The 17,651-nt window shown below is 41.8% G+C and overlaps 1 protein-coding gene across 1 annotated transcript in view; it reads right to left on the bottom strand.

The window, feature by feature from the left end:
* Positions 1 to 17,379, bottom strand: part of cacnb4a (calcium channel, voltage-dependent, beta 4a subunit) — a 46,790-nt gene extending 29,411 nt beyond the window's left edge. Inside the window, exons 1-2 of the mRNA XM_008290452.1 lie at positions 17,317 to 17,379; positions 15,484 to 15,567 (exon numbers count right to left, since the gene is read on the bottom strand). Coding sequence (XP_008288674.1) covers positions 15,484 to 15,567; positions 17,317 to 17,379 — 147 coding nt within the window. The remainder of the gene's footprint in view (positions 1 to 15,483; positions 15,568 to 17,316) is intronic.
* Positions 17,380 to 17,651: the final 272 nt, after the last annotated feature.

Genomic DNA, 17,651 nt, shown 5'->3' with positions numbered 1-17,651 from the left:
TCTCATTCTGTGAGGCAATTATTACAGTAAATCAAGCAGGAAAAGTGACGGAATAATACTTAAATTGCAAACTTTTGGGTGATCTTGAGCTTGTTCACTTGTTCTTTTGAACTTTTCTCTAGAAGCATGAATTAACTGGCATTTGTGAAACTGTGCAGCTGTATGAAGCAAGGAAAGATCATTCTCATAACCAGCTTCACAATAAATTTTAACCTAAAAACCAAGCTGAGAAAAGGTGAGACTGTCATGTATTGTATTATATGACTATTGATGGTCAGTGCACCAAACAATGTCCTGATGTAGCTCTATCTCATTGCACATTCCCAGCAAACCAACTGGAAATGAGTCACAGAGCGCCTGCAGGTCATTATCGGTTAAGGATTCAACAAATGCATTAGCCTCTCTGCCTCACAAGTTCCTGGATAAAGTCTCACTTCCGAAAAAACCAGACACCCACAAGCTAACGACAAGCGCTGATAGCAAACCACAAGGACAGTAAGAGGCTCAGAGAGGTCTACTGTAGTGCTGCCAGAACGGCTCTAAACATGGAACAATGTGGAAGGCGGCAGCATCGAGCGTGCATCAACAAGTTTTCTCAGTTTGCACCCAATAGGTGGCATGAAAGTGGCCTAAAAATATACCCATATACCCGCAGTGCTGGAAGAAACGTGATGGGAGGCATTAGTTGATTGAAAGTTGATCCAAAAGTCTCTTAATAGGTTGAATGCGTAGGATTTTTCAGAGAATCCATTTCCTTAACAGTCCAATGGTGGAAGTAAATCATCTCATCAGTTATTCAAACCCATAATAAAGGAACAATTGCACTGATACCAACAGCTGAAACAACAGGAAACAGAAGGAATCTCTGGATTGTACCATACTATCAGAGACGTATAGAGGAACAAATCTGAGGGAGTTATTTTGGGCATCCAGGACTCTGGGAGAACAGCTTGGATGGGGATGAAAGTTGAATCATCAGTTGGGAACATTGCAAAACTGTAAGAAAATTTCAGATTATTTCATTAAAAGTAAAACATATTATCAAAACTTGAGCCAAGTTAAATCTCAAGGTGCAAAAACAAAAAAAAAAATCCATTTCACATTGTTCAGACAGCAAACTGAAGCTCAGTATGAAACATTCAGCTCTTTAAATCTAAGTATGCTCAGATTTTGGGTCGATTTTGGATGAATTTAGCAGCTTTGGTGCAAATACTTTGTTCACACAAGCAACAATAGCTTAACAATGACAGAATTCCTCTAGTTTCAGATAACCAAAAGTACCTTACTAACATGTATACTTTACTTCTGGGGCTTTTATTTCATGGTTGGAGCTTCTCTGTTCCACCTCGAAGCCCCAATAACAAAAAGGTGTAATCCTTTAAGATATGTCTTCCCTAGTTTAACCCGGAACAACTTCACAGGAGTCCTAACCTCAAAACCTCACCCACCATCTGGGATGAGCAGGAACCAGGAAGCATCACTACGAGTTACTAAAAAGCGCTCACGGCTAAATAAGACCAAATCCCTCCAACCAAAGGAGTGGAGGGCAGTAAAGCTGCAGCTCTGAGAAGTTAAACAATTCCAGACAGAACAGGTGCAAGACAAACATCTCTATAAAAAATGCACAACACTAACAGAATCAGAGTAGAACAAATTTCTAAAAATCAGTTAATTTTTTAAAAACAAAAGTTCCTTTTTTTTTTGTTTGTTTGTTTTTTGCAACAACACATCATGTTCCTGTATTTACTGTTGATAGGACCAAATGTGTACAAAAAAAATCCCTCTGCTTTTAATCTCCGGGAGGCAACCAGTGTGTCAGGTGGAGTTACAGAAAGGTCTTGACAGATTCTGCCTCAGTGGGATTCCCTCATCCCCTCCACCCGGCAGCAGCTGCCACATTTATTGCCTTTCTAAGCATTTTTCTGCTGCTTCGACACATTTTCATCCCACCAATGTTCGTTCTCTCCATCAATATTAATGTTAGCTTCTCCGGATCGCAATCTGTGTGTGCCGGCACCTGCATGTGGTAGAGATGGAAAATCAAACTTAACGACAAGGGAATGTTTTTCTCCTTGTCTTGTGTGAAAAGGCGGATGTAATAGTAGGATGCAACAGCACATCATACAGATGGCCGTGGTGGATGATAATGATTTTAATTGTTGGGTCTTTTTAGTATTGATGGTGTTCAGTGGGATGTGATAAAGGGAGAGGCAGGAGATAAGGATGCTGGGAATCGTACGGATACATACGATGCTCACAAACAGAGCTGAGCAGCATGAACACTCAGACGGGAGAGAAATACTTCTGCAGACACTCAGCCCAGACAGGAGGAGAAACAGTCATCTGGCTGACAGCATCGGTGAGAAAACCTGCACAGTTGGCTGATTGAGGAGCCTCAAGACACACACTCACACACACACACACACACACACACACACTTGTGCACACCCTTCCCCCAGCCTCTCGTAACTCCCCCGAGAAGAGTGCAGCCCACTCGAGTCTCGGCGTATTCCGTGGGTGTTTGTGTAGGGGGGGGGATCGAGCAAGCCACGACACGACACACACAATCGCACGGTTCACAAGTGTCAGACGCCCCTCCAACTCACCGCCTCCGAGTCTTCGAATCCATGCAGGTACAAGTTATCGTACATGGAGGAGTGAGGTTCCAAAAAGCAGCTCTTCGGGGCAGAAAATGATCAACCTGTTCCAGGGAGGATGGAGGATGAGGAGGACAGGGGAGTGACAGAGCCCACCACCAGTCTCCACATGAAGGTAGACCACAAAGAACCCAAACCGCACCAGAGCAACAGATTTGAATAATAATTTAAAAAAATAACAAAAAAAAATAACAAAAAAAAAAACCAGATGGAACCCCCAGTGTTTTCCTGATGCTGATTTGGATGTTATTGCCCACAAGTCGAGCGAGTGTTGGTTCCCATTATAAGGCAGCCTGGCTATCCCCAGAGGCAGAGCAGACCTGGCATTTCATCTGCCTTCCAAGCTCAGAGCGCACGAGCCAATCCCTTTCTCCAGCACTGGCTGATGACAGAGGTGGGATGCAGGCTGCCGATTGGCCGGGGGAGGCTCCAGTCAGCCTGGCTGGCTGTGAATAAGGAAGAAGAGGAGAGAGAGAGAGAGAGAGAGAGAGAGAGAGAGAGAGAGAGAGAGAGCGGGAGGGAGCGGGAGGGAGGTGGGGGTGTCTGCAGCCTGAGAGCATCATTAACCAGCAGGCTGTGTGGATTCTGTGCGTGGATGTGAGTGTGAGGTAATCTCTTACACTAAACACCCATTTGCAAAGACTGACATTTAATTTACGCGCGCACAACCGCAGCAAAGGTGAACAGCTGAGTGATGATACTTTAAACAGGAGGCAGGCCGGGGTCGGTATCGAGCTGCCGCGCTGTTACAACAAGTGCTCATGTCTCCACAGCTTCATGAACACACTGGGGCCATAAAGTCAATCCATAAATGTCCGCAACGGGGGAAAACTGATCACGCAGGAAATCGATCGAGAAGAGCTGTGAAAGTATAAGGTTTGACACCTTTTATGGAGCGCATCTGGTAAATGCAATCACAGAAGGATGGAGGAACGGTAGAGCTGCTGCTGTTTTACGAGCACTAATCTAAAACTAAAAAACTCTGCATTGTGACATTTAACGCATTCTGGAGAAAGTTTTTCTTGTGATCGGTTCTCCTGCAAAACTGATTATATTAAATATCATGAGTTTGATATTCTTACATGAGAGATACAGATTTTTGATTTCATTCAGACGTATGGATTGGGCAGTCAAACATAGTAAATGAGTAAAGAAATGTAGGTTAAATACATGCAAAAAAGCTGAACTATTTCAGTGTTATCGCATGTTTCTGTTACTATTACTTTGGCTGTGCATCTTTTCTGCACAAAAGACGTGAAAAAATATTATTTCTGTTAAACATACACACAAAAATTACATGAACTGAACCTCTATTTTGTTCCTTCTAAGATCCAATTTAAGCGAAATCGAGTCTGATTTGTTGCAAAAAACAAATAGAGCAACAGCACCCTCTCCTGGAAAACTGTGAGACAGAAGCTGCTCCTGCTGTTATCGGATGATGCATCTTCATTAAACCCGCCACAGTTTTCTTTTTTTCCTTCCACTTAAGGAGCAATTTTTAAACCGCCCGATGGTTACATCATTATATAGCAGATTGCCTGTTGAAGAAACAGAGGTGACACATCACGGAGCTGAGTGTTAGTTCATCATTTACTCAGATACTGACCTCCAGTATGCATTTAGTCTGTTCAGCAGCTTCCAGCAGCCCGGTCTGCCCTATAAAACTGAGTAACAGTGGATCACAGAGAAGCCTTTAAGAATAAAGTACCGCAATCTGTTTCATTCAGGCTGCAGGTGCATGAAATCATACATCAGGGATTTTTTGGGGGGGGAAGAGATAAAGAAGGATGAAGAGCTAAAGAGGAAGAGCACAGAAGGTGAGTCGGGACTTGCTCAGGAGGTATTTAGGAGATTTTTGGAGGCGGAGAGGGATTCTGCTGACAGTTTGGCAGGATCATCACCACATAGCTATAGTGCTGGAATTATTTATAGCACAATCACAACCATCACACCGAACTAAATACACAACAGAGCACTTGGTTCAACATAGATTCAGCTCAGAGCTCAGGGAACCGGAACAGGATAAATGTGCTTTTAGTCTGATCTTGAGCAGGCAGCAGGGCACAGTGGAGCGCAGGTGAGTTTTATGATTCAGAAAGCATCATTTAAAGGCTGCAGTTAGAACACTTTAGTTGTGGAAATCTGACATCAGAGTGGTTGGGGTGTATAGCACAGAGAAGTCAACGCCCTGAAGAGCAAACCCCAGGAACATTCCTCCCCTGCTTCTTCCCCTGTATTTCCCATCTCCCCCTTAATAAAAGCACAAAAAGAGCCCAAAATAAAGACCTGCTATCTGAATCAGGTTTAGAGTTACATCTGGGTCTGTTGGTAGGATTGTGTTTAGAGTTTAGAGTGTAGTAGGTACCTTTAAGGTCAGAGCAATCCAGGGTTAACCAATTTCCAGAAGTAGTGCTTAAATAAGTGATTAATTTACTACATCATTGATAACAGATAATTCATCAGCACTTTTGAAACTTGATGACTCATTTAATAATAAAAAAAATCAAATAAAAATAACATCCTTGACTTCAAGTGTCTTTAAATGTGAAAATGTGCTGCTTTTCTAACATTGTAAATTGAATATATTTGCATTTTAGATGTATTGTTGGACAAAATAAGCAGTTTAGAGACTGTTAAAGAAAATTTTCCCATTTTTTAAAATTTACTTTCAATATTATCCAGGCATTTTGTGTCTTTATTATACAATGCCAGAAAGAGAGAGACGACGAAGCAAATATCTGGAGCCAAGACACAAACTGCACTGCAGGTAATAACTGGAACCTTAATGTAATCCAGTCATAGATAAAAAATAAAATAAAATAAATCCTTATCTGCATCCTGAAATTTACACTTTTAGGACTTAAACCTGGGATTCACCAACAAAAGCAGGCCTAAACCAAACAGAAACCCGAAACTAACTGTTGTTTTCCTCCATAAGTGTACTGTTCGTGAGTAATTTGTTAGCTGGTCTCCAGGGGTTACAGATTTACCCAAGAGACTCATGTGTGCTACCAGCAGTGAGCTATGACAGCAGCATCCAAAACCCCACCAAGTAATTCACGAATTAACGGCCACTGAGTTGAGCCATGTGACCTACATAAGGAGGATTAGCAGTGTGAAGTCCTCTCCTTATCACTTTGCAGGCTGCAGGCTGAAAAATTATGTGTCTCTGATGTATTGTGATTCAGAAATTTAAATCAAATTAAGTTTATGGGGTGGTATTGTAGGTTCTGCCATCCCAGAGAGAGAAGTTCCAGATTTACATTTCAAGACAGCGGGGAGTTAAACTTAAACTGACCCTGGATGGGAATGTGGGCTAAGTCTTTAATTCAGACTCCTTTTTAAAAAAAAAAGAGAGAGACAGTGACGAGGTCTTTAGTTCACTGCTGCATTTCCGTTGTGACTAAAAGGTCATCTGAGGCTGAGACCATTGAAGCACTTAACAGTCCTCCAGAATTCATTACTGTGCAACATTCAGTCTGTAATTTACATTGCAAACAAGGTTCCTCAGAAGGACACGCTATTGTGTTGTTCTAACAAAATGCCAATCAGCCACAACGTTAAAACCTCTGGCAGCTCAAGGGAGTAACGCTGATCATGTTGAGAAAACGCAACAGACATTCATTTGGATTCTACCGCCTGCCTAAAACGTTGTTCCACACAAAACACACCCCGCTATGGCGACTGCACTCCCTGATCTGCCTCTTTCAGTCAGACAATGAGCCCCACCACACCTCAAAAACTGCTCAGAACCGGCTCCAGGAACAAAACAAAGACTCCACGGTGCTGACTCAGCCTCCAAACCCAGAAAATCTACTCCGCGGGATGTGCCAGAGCAAATCCGATTCAGAAAGACCACAGCACAACTCACAGGAACCGAAGGATTCATTGCAAAAATCTCATTTTAGACATCACAGGACACACCCAGAGGTCCCTTGTCCAATGCCCCATGGCACTAGGGGGACCTTCACAAAATGAGGCAGGTGGTTTTAAGGTTGTGGCAGATTTCTGATCCTACCTCAATAACTCTTGTCGGGAAACCAACAGCTATCTCAAAATAAATGCGTTCAAATCCAAAACCACCATTTCTCCTGGCTTTCTGATGAATTTCTGCACAATAACAATGCAACAAAAGATTTACTTTTAAACTTTAACAGGCAGAAATTGCTTGATTTGGTTATATCAAATCTTTATTAATGTTTACATCAATGTTATCAGGGGAGATCGGTTTCAATAAGTTCTCGTCTATTGTTCTGTTTTGGAAGACGTTGACTGAACTTTGGCTGCTATGGTCAGACTTTAGAAAAGAGGACTCAAGCGCCCAAAAGAAAGACGGGTTGCAAAGGTGAAAAGCGAGCTTCATGCATACCAAAATGGCAAAACGTTGCATAAACACAGAGAGCCAAGTCCTGCACTGGAGTCCTGGAGCAGGATTTGAAGTTAGCGGGATAACTTCAGGTTTAACTCTGGGTTTTCAGGGCTGAGTGGGGTTCATTCCTTATCATGGCAACCTAATGCTGAACACAAGACCTGTTCTGGAGGAGATTCCAGACAACAGATCAACACATACTAAAACACCAATCGACCCACCAATGAGATCTCTTGGAAAATATCATCAGCATTTCTTGAAGAATCCACGAAGCTTAGTCGGCAGACCGATAAGAGATTTTTAGAGCTGCAAGTGATTTCAAAGCCACCTCATTGTCCTATATGTCTTTGTTCAGCAATATAATCCTAAAACAGAAAGTGATTACAACACTAAATCCTTAGAGCCTATTGTTGACCCTATAAGATTCAGTATAAGAGTAAATCTACTTATCGTTTTGCATGGTGTTTTTGTATATGTTCTTTACTTGTTTCAAGACAGTTTAACATCAGCAAGCAGCTGACAGAATAAAACTAAACCGGTCTCTGTTGCCCGTTTATTATCATACCCTTGGTCCAGGATGGATTTATGACAATATCCGAGATATTCCATTAAGCAGGCTTTAAGATTAGCGTATCAATGTGTCCGCAATGATAGAGCACTGAGAAAATTGTGTCTGTGTGACAAAAGACTGGGGTTTATACCTAAAGCCAAAATGGGAATGTTTTGACAAGATCAAAGGGACAGTTTCTTTGAAGATTATGAAAATGGAGCTTTATGGTTTTACTTCAGTGAAATTTCACCTTTGTCGGGACGAAAAGCCATCCCATCAATAAAGGTTATTTCCTTTAATCAGAAGGTATACAGAGGATTAACTTATCATGATTAACTAGCTGAGCAGTTCAGTTCTGAGTGACGACATGCGATTCTCTTTGATGTGCCCTAATTAATGTCAAACAGTGTGAATAACTCAGTGATCAGATCTCAGGTGAGCAGTTAACTGACAAACAAACAAACACGTTGCCCTCCGCGGCTGATTGGCGTGTCATAATCTGCCACGCATGACTGACGCTCGGCCCGTGAGCCATAACGATTGGTCGACCGTCATTTTAAACGAGCAAAAGTTATGCCTGGAATCAATTTTGGAGAATTTCGTTATGATAAAAACCGGGATTATGAAATTATTCTATGACAATCAACCGGCTGTTTTACTATAGGTTATATAGGAAATGATTCAGGACTTCGATATTTTATGATTATTAACGGGACTCTGTAAAGCAGTATGACATTAAGTGGGCAGCACTGTATTTATAGATTTGTAGAGCACTCCTGTAGCTCATCAGGTTGAGAAGGGTGGCCCGTAAATAGTAAATAGTCCCCAATGCAGCGGCCATGGGTTCAAATCTGGCCCACGGCCATTTTCGCCACTGTCCACCCTACTTCACTGTCTTCCTTTGCACCGTTCAATAAAGTCAACAGGCCAAAAAAGTTAAATAAAAAAAGAATATAGACTTGTAGCAATAGTCAGTCAACTTGTACCCGAATACTTGGTAGTGATACTGACAAGCCTGTTAACATTTACATCGTCTGCAGGTTTTTTTTCTTGCAGCTTTCCCTCTGGTTTGGCTGCTGCTGCTTTACTGTTAGTTTGCATTGTGTGTTTAAAGCATTCATATTTCACTAATGCTATACTTTGAACTTCATTTGTAAAACATGTCACTGTGATGCTGGTAGATCTGTTCATGTTTGGTCATCTGATGCCAGTTCTGCCTCCTTCATGTGAACACACTCAGGGCCAGACTCACTGCTTTGACTTATCAAGGTGGTAACCAGCTTTGTCAGAACACTTATCCCGACTGTGGTTGTTGTGTTTAGTAAAACCAGATAACAAAAAGAAATCCTGAGTATGTTGAACCTGCTTCGTAGTGCAAAATGAGGCCCCATTTACACATAGCAACAACAGTGATATTTCAGTGCGTTTGGGTCTTTGGTTTACACCTAAACGGAGCTACAAGTCATCAAAAGTGATCATATCTGAAAATTAAAGGCAAAATGGCGATTTGGAAAAACTCATCAGTGTCATATGTGTTTACAGTTTGGCTACTGTGACAGAAAGTCAACATTTTCAAGTATTTTACTTGTTTTGTCCTCTAACACCACATATAGGAGTAGTTCCACTTCTCTGTCGGTCCAAACAATTGACCCTCACTCCATTATCATTGAAGTAACAGAAAGTAGTTTGTGCCATTCATCGTTGTATTTTTTCCAGGATTCTGATTGGCTAGCATGGCTTTATGCTTCTTGTTACACTGCCCCCTTTAGATTGGGCATGCTCATAGCAGCTCTTAACAACGTGTTTATGCAGGTTTGTGTAAACAAAGGTTTTTTTTTAAAACGATCTGGTGTGAACAACGTTATTTTTGAAAACATAGATCTGTTTTTGTAAATACCCGGCTATGTGTAAACGTGGCCTTAGTCAAAATGCAAGGTTCAGGTACAAAACTACCCAAAGTACAACTGAGAATGCTGGAACACAAAGACACAAAGAACACCAGGCCAAACCATCCAGCTGACCAGTGGGTTATATCCTGCTGCAGGATTTAGGGAAGTAGGAGCAGGTGAGCTGATTGGTGAAGTGGGAGCAGGTGAGGTGGGCGTGGCAGGCAGGAAGACCTCTGGTTGGTGGAAGGAGGGAACTATTAGAATGAATGAATGCCAAAACTGTGACAGCTAAATTTGACAAGCCTTTAAGTAAATTATATGAAGTCTAACATCTCCAACAAATGTCACCACCCTGTGTAGTCAGTGGAAGTATTAAATTATCCTTATTGTTATTCTCATTATTTATTCAACTACATAAGTACATAGTGATCAAAAACTCCACAGGATGCTCTGTTAGGCTCTTTATATACTATATCTTCTTATTATTTTTATTGTCTCTTTTTAATTGTCTGTTTGATTTTTATCTTTTATTTTTTAGCACTGTTGCCTCGCAGCTAGAAGGTCACCGGTTCGCATCCTCGTGAGAACACCCAGGATCTTTCTGCGTGGAGTTTGCATGTTCTCCCTGTGCAGCGTGGGTTCTCTCCGGGTTCTCCAGGTTCTTCCTCCCAGGGTCCAAAAAAAAACATGTTGAGGTTAACTGGTGATTCTAAATTGTCTGTAGGTGTGAATGTGAGTGTGCTTGGTTGTCCAGGGTGTCCGCTGCCTTCACCCTGAGTCAGCTGGGATAGACTCCAGCCCCCCACGACCTTAGTGAGGATTAGATAATGGATGGATTTTATCCTCCTTTGTCCTTTATTAATTTACTTGTTTCTGCATTTATTTCATTTATTTGACTACTGCTATTATTATTTTATCATTCTGTTCATGGTTGTACCTGCTATGTTCTTTTATTCCACTTGCTATTTCCTTCACTTGAATGTGGCATTCTATTATTTTATCTGATCTTCTTGTATTGATTCATTGTGAAAATATTTTTACCATGTTTAACTCTATTTCTACACTTTTGCCTCCCTGGTCTTTGACCGGCCTTGTATTGTTCAATGGTCTTCCTCAGCATCCTTTTATTTTTTGCCCAGTTTCTAAAGCGCTTTGTAAACTGTGTGCTATATAAATAAAGTTATTATTATTACAACACATAGAATAAACAAGCGGCTATGATATAAGCAGAGTTGTTCTCATAACTGCATCTACGTGCACAGGGAGGATTAGAAAACTAATTAAACCAGGTGGCAGATGAGGCCCACAGAACCTTTGCACAAAGTAAATGTGATCACTTTCAAAAATTCCCACCATTTTCCAACTTTAAATATTGATATACTGCCACCCACAGCTTGTAGGAGGCTTCATTTCATCTTGCAGATGCATCGAGATGAGTTCAGCCAACAGTCTGATACAGAATATGTGAGTCACATGCACACACACAAAAGAAAGCATTGCATATCATCTCACTAAATCAACAAACACAGGTATTGGAGAACGTGGCACTGAGCAAAAGGTTCTCTGGTGTCTGTTTTAGCGCTGCAGCTCTGGATTATTCCCGGGCAAACATCTGCCGACATTTTGCATCCTCTTATCGTGGAGCTCAAAGGTTGGCTTCTGAAAACTGATCGCCGACCACGCAGAGAAACATCTGTCCGTTCGAGCAGTGCGTGTAGATGTTCAGAGCACCATCTGGGAGAATCAGTTTTCTACCAGCACCTCCCTCTGTAACGGATCTGTTTAGCATCTCACGCTGTGACTCAGACTCCTCTCCTGGAATATAATGTCCTTTTATAGAGAAATCAGTCGAATATAGGGACCACGCTGGCATTTTAAAGCAATTAAAGTCATTTTCGCTTTTTTTCTCTTTGTTTTTTTTTTTTACTTTCTTTTCCCTTCAGTGGATCTGTGAGAGGTCATTCAAAAGTCTGACAAGTTGCCACTCTCATCCTCTTTTAACCTTAATACTTAGAGCCAATCTGGAGTGAATTCCCCCTCTGCAAAACTCCATTTACACAACATATTTTTTTCAATCTGCTTCTGTAGGAGTGGTGGGCTTGGACACAAACACACTATTCTCCACCAAAGTAAACAGTTTTGCTTATTTCACAGAAGGAGAATTTCAGTATTTTTTTTTTTTTGTCTGGTGCGAAATGGACCAATATTTAAATCACAATCTGATGACAGTTGGGTTTGCTGTTTGCTTACGCTGCTGCCAGAACAGTCAGTCACATCTCATGAAACCTCACCTACACAGTCCTGATGGGAAAAAAAATATAGTTTTAATTTGTGTTGCTTTTAGATTTAAAATCACAGATAAACGGCTGAGATTGGAAGTTTTTAGGGGTTGAAAGGGGGCTCACAACACAACAAATTCCTCATTCGGGAGTCGAAAGGGCAAATCAATATTAGTAACCCTGCAGTCAAGATTTTAGAGAGCACAGAACGGGGATGGAGACCTGATATTTCAGTCAAAAATGTGTGTAAAAGATGACAGATGATCTGCAAAAGCTAAACTGGTGGATATAAATTGTATAACTCCATAAGTTTCTGCTTCCGTCTGAGCTTTCTCTTCTTTCTTTTGAGTGTATTCTGTAAAAAAAAAAAACTCATCTGAAAAGGAGAAGGAGGAGGAGGTGTAGTTTCCTGCTAATCAACCTTCCGGGCTTGACCCCTGTTGTTGAAGGGCGGCTGTTACTATGGATACATGAGGGAATCAAAGAGAGCCCACTGCTCCTCTTCTCACCTGATGACGATCACACCGGGGATGACACAAATCACAGCGGGGGTGTTACAGAAATCTGTAAGCGTCTAATAAGGAAAAAGGAGTGGGCAAGAGCTTTTACTTTATTCCTCCGTCCTTCTGCATTACTTTTTTTTTGTTGTTGTTTCTCCTTCTTTTTAATCTGCCGTTTCTTCCGATAATAGCGTGTTACATCTCGTTTTTTTTCCTCATTCCTGCGAGCCACATAATTACTCCGTGCTGATTTCATACAGCAATAATTAACAGTCGACGCTCGGAACATAGAGTGCATTCAGTGTAATTAAAATACAAAGGGGTGTGCTGTGTATGAGCATCCGTCTGTCTGCCGAGCCCGCTGAGAAGAATCAGCTGAAAGAAGCAGCAAATTAAACCGAAAATTGATCTCAAAAGGTTTCTGCGACCCTCCGTCTGGATCTTGCATGTGCAAACTGACCTACATGCGACGGGAAACACAGACAAGAGCGATGGCACCTTCATAAATCACATCTGGCTATTAGATTTGACAAGCTGTCATGTGCTTTTGTTAGCAGAGAAAAAAGTCTCTAACCTGATTTGTTCTGATTTACTGTATCTCCAAAGAGAGGCGTTACAACATGATGGAGTAGTCTGAGGTCAGGTACGGAGAAGCGTGAAGTAGGCAGTGAAAAGGAAAGAGAGGGGGCGTCTAGGACAAAGGTAACCAATGACAAACTGTCCTTGTGTCGCTGAATGGCCTCTGCAGCCTCAGTTCCCTTGGTAACTTGTTAGCGGGATGTCAAAGTCCATGTTAAGTCCCTTCTGCGTTATGAATTACAGAAGGGACTTAATACAGGGAAGCGATTTGAATTTGTTTTACAGTGGCATATATAAAGGAGGCGGCGTTCAAACAGTCCTGCCAAACACCGCCTCTATGAATTATACATGGCCGCTAGACGCCTCATGAGCGCCTCGGCGAGCTAAACTCCCCGGCTGATACAAATCAAGGCCATTCATTGATTCGCTAAACTACAGCAGAGGCCAAAAAAGCTTCCGTTCTCGGCTACATGTCATTGGATGTCACGACGCCTTTGTTCGCTTTTCACTTGACATTAGCGGCTGACTTTTCTGAGTCGAACTGAAAGTTGAAATGAAGGATTGAGGTCAGAAAGCAGCAGCGGTGCAGCGCTCACTTTGTCGAGTCTCTCAAAAATAAAAATAAAGATTTCCAGCATTTCTTCAAACAATAAATCCCCACATGTGCTCCGTCACTCACTGTCAGTGCAGGGATTCACGTCGAGCATTAGTCTAATGTATGCAGCTCATTACAAGCTCTCACAGAGTAATAACCTGATGTATTTAGGAGGACTTTGCACAGAGATTCATGTGCAAAAGTTGCTTCCTGCTGCCAGAAAAATGCAGCTCGGGATATTTTACAGCTTCTTAATTCCTTCCACCCTGGAGCTCCCTGCACCGATGTACCAGACAGTACCTGGCATTAAAAACACAACCTGTCACCATTTTTAGCAAGTGTCTGGTACAAATATAATTAAAAATGATGTAGTGTTTACTGTGCCTCACTTCTGTTGCATCAGATTCCATTAGAACTTTTAGTAAAGGTTCAATAACATCACTGTTATTCACATTGTAATGTAAATTTTAGATTGAGCCCGTTACAGTCTCACTCTGGTCTGCTGATGGGGATGGAGAGGACACTGAATGTATTTCAGAAGTGTCTCTTATCCACAGAATCCAAGGTTGTTCATGTTGGCTTCACAGTTGTAGAGCTACTTATGACTGAATTTGTTTTGTTTTGTTTTCAGGCGGCACTGGCAGATTCTATCAGGGCAGATATTGAATGAGGGGAGTTAGTCCTGTGCCTCTGGTGCCATGTTGTTACCTCCATCAGAAAGGTTTTAAATCAGCGTGATGCCCATTCAAGATACTGCACATCCTGCTTATCGGACTCGGCTCCACAAACCAAAGCTTTCATCAGCATAAGCCAGACATTAGACATGGACTGGATACAGAAAACATGACGTCATCCATTGGTTTGCAGACTATCACCTTGATTTTTGACATTTTGGCCACTGCCATCTTGTTTTCATTTTTTTAAACTGGGCGTGATGTGAGGCAGATCTGACTTTAAACCCAGCGACACTAGTCAGTCACAAGGTGGCCACACCCTAAAATATATCCTGTTTTATAACCTATTTTCCTCTAAATGAGGCCATGATTTACTAAATGAACATCATGCTGCATTGAAGGAGACCTTAAACTAGCGACTGAGACCACAAACTCATTTGGAAAACATTTACTGAGGGAATAAATCAAGTGAGATGTACAGTCTTATTCTCATGCGGCAGTTGTCTGCTGGAAACTTTTAGGACCTTTGAGGATGCAAGAACTGCAAGAGCCACCCCTATATAAAATGTTCTATGGTTGTGTTCCAGCAAGAAAAATGTCTCTACTTCTGAGTGGCCCTGCACAATATGTTTTGCAGGTCTCAAACTGGCTAAACCTGATTGGTCAACCTAGAAAGGACAACAAGTACTATTTTCCTGCTCTCTCGCTACGTCTCTAAAACATCACAGACATAAAATTCACCACAGAGGATCACATAGAAAACGCCTAGTTGTTCTGTTACTCATGTGCCCACCTGAACACTTCTATCCAGTTTGTCTTTCTTGTGCAACCAGAGGAGTCGCCCCCTGCTGGCCGCTTGAAACAACTCAGGTTTAAGTCATTTCTGTTAGGAGCTTTTATTAAGTAGAACCCAAGCAAAAGAATTGATATTGCTGATATTAGCCAAATTTCCCTTATTGCTGATATGTATTGATGTATGTCAGCCATTAAATGACCAAAAAAAAACTGCAATACAGAAGTATTGACTGACTAGTTATTGAAACCAGAATATAGTTTGTCTGACAAAAAGCAAGTTCATGTCTAAACTATAAAAATTGTACATTTTTTGGCAACAGTACTTTGATTGCTAAATGGAATTTTCCACACAGCAAAAATGGCTGTTTGTGTTAATGGCTAATTTACTGTTCTCGAATTATTAAAACTCAAATGGTATCAATCATAGCCTGTTATAAAAGATGACGTCATCATCAACAAAACACACAAAGCATTGCTACTGCAGAATATTTGGACACTGAATGGTAACACTACGTTTGCTACGTTCAAAAATATAACTTTGAGTCCAAAAGTGAACTGGATGTATTGACTCCTGCTGTTGAAATGAACAGTCCTACCTGTCTGAGGATGAAGCTGGTGGACGTGGTGCTGCCGTCGGACCTCTTCAGTCGACTGCGTCTGGAGTACGTCCCTCTGTTCGCCTGCTGAGGCCAAAACAAACACACAACTCAAATCCTCCCTTTCACTGTATGTATTTGTGTTGCATCCTCCCTATGTTTGTCCCTGTTCCTCTCCTCCTACACAAACTCAAGGACACCTTCCTCTCGGCAGCCCCATTTAAACCAACATCTCGGCCCCTGGGGTTGACACGGCTCCGTCCAGCTGTCTCCTGTCCTCTGTGATGACCTGATTACATCAAGTCTATCGTTTGCTGCCCTCTGAGACAAAAATCCATAATGAATTGTTTTTTGCATGAACACCGCCGACCTATTTCGGGGTGCGCTGAGGTAACGCCTCACCTGAGACGCAGGAGGAGGGGTGAAATATGATAAATGGCTTCCCGTCTCAGCTCTGCTAACGCTGCATGTGTGGCGTCCTGTGACTCTGGAGAGAGAATCTGGGGCAAAGTGGATCAGGGCTGCGAATAATGACGATTTTCGTTCTTGATTAATCTGCTGATCATTTTCTCGACTTATTGATTAGTTGTTAGGTCAAGAAACTGTAATAAAATGAGGGAAAATGTTTCCGAAAGCACAGGATGACAGCCTCAAATGTTGTGTTTTGTCCACAGCTCAAAGATATTCAGTTGTGGAACAAAGAAACCATAAAATATTCACATTTAAGAAGCTGGAATAAAAGAAAAATGCTCAAGATAGATGATAATTTTCTTGCCGAGCTGTTCTCAAATAAGTACATGACACTTAATTTCCAGGAAAGGTTCTAGTAAAACTTATATCAGAAAAGATTTAAGTGTCGCCACAATGTACAACAAGCCTTGTGCCATAACTGAAGCTAATCTGTGGGTGAAGAATTCTTTTTTTCTTGGGCAGCTTACTCAGTTATACATTTACATGCATGATGAATACAGGATGAATGAATGAATTATCTTCATTAGCAAAAAATTGTCAGTTATTTAGCTGTTTGTAAAATGTTCAAAGATTGTGTCAAAGGCAATCACAGTTGATTAAGCTTATTAAATTGCTCATGTCGTCTCATCAACACTCCAAAACCTAAAGATATCCAACTGGCAAACCAGCCACAGCTCAAGCTCTTCATATTTGCTCTGTCTGAAGTGTTTAATTATCATGATCAGGTTGAATTTGTTCCGTTGCCATGGAGCTGTATGTTCACGTGCACATCGCATGGATTGTCAAAGACAAACAGGAATTTCTCACAGGAACGAGGTAGAAATTCTAATTATGCTTTAATCAAAGCAGCGACTGATTTTCTATGAATCAACTCATTCAGCTTTTGCATTCCCAATACTTTCAAGACAATAACATCTGTGACAGAAGAAGAAGAAAAAAAAACTATAATTGCAAATTGACACACTGGCAAAAAAAAAAAAAGTCAATTTTCTTGTGTGGAAAAGTGACTGGAGCCACCTCATGCATCATGAGTGCAGCTCCATCAGAAAATGCTTAATAATTGAGCACCCAATTTCATTTTCTTTTTTGCATAAATCAAATTCTCAGCAGTCTGCAGGACCAGAGCCTCTGGTTTGACTAATGACACCTCAGGGACTAGTTAGAGATGATGAAAAATGCATCTTCTTCACAGAGCAGGATAATGACTTTATCGTTGTTTTCAGCTGACATGCATCAGGGACGCATTATCTTCCCCATCAGTGGTGTTCATATGGTTTGCATGGGATGTGTTTTAATGTGCATCACCAGAGAAAGAGAGAGTTGAGTTTTTTCCTGATTTAGTTTTTTTTTTTATCCTCTTACCTGAAACACTGGCTTCTGCAGCCCGTCTCCTATCCCGTGTCGGGTGTAGATGTGCCGGGACATCTCAGCCAGCTCATCGGTCCAGGGCGGAGGCTGCCGCTCGGTGCCGCTCCACTGGAACTGCTGCTGCTCCGGTGGCGGACAGTGGACCGCCGGCTCCAGCTTGACTCCGGTTCACGGCAACAGATAAAGAGAAAGAGGAAGAAGTGGTAGTAGCGATGCTGTCCTGCTCTGCTGCGGATCTGCACGGAAGATGCCCGAGTATCTGATAGCAGCCCTCCTCTGCCTCCCTCCCTCCCATCACGAGGGGTTTCAGCGGTGCTGCGTTCAAGGAC

The sequence above is a fragment of the Stegastes partitus genome, unplaced genomic scaffold (assembly GCF_000690725.1).
Source record: "Stegastes partitus isolate 25-593 unplaced genomic scaffold, Stegastes_partitus-1.0.2 Scaffold674, whole genome shotgun sequence".
In the NCBI taxonomy this organism is placed as follows: domain Eukaryota; kingdom Metazoa; phylum Chordata; class Actinopteri; family Pomacentridae; genus Stegastes; species Stegastes partitus.
This window is presented reverse-complemented; position numbering and strand designations above follow the sequence as displayed.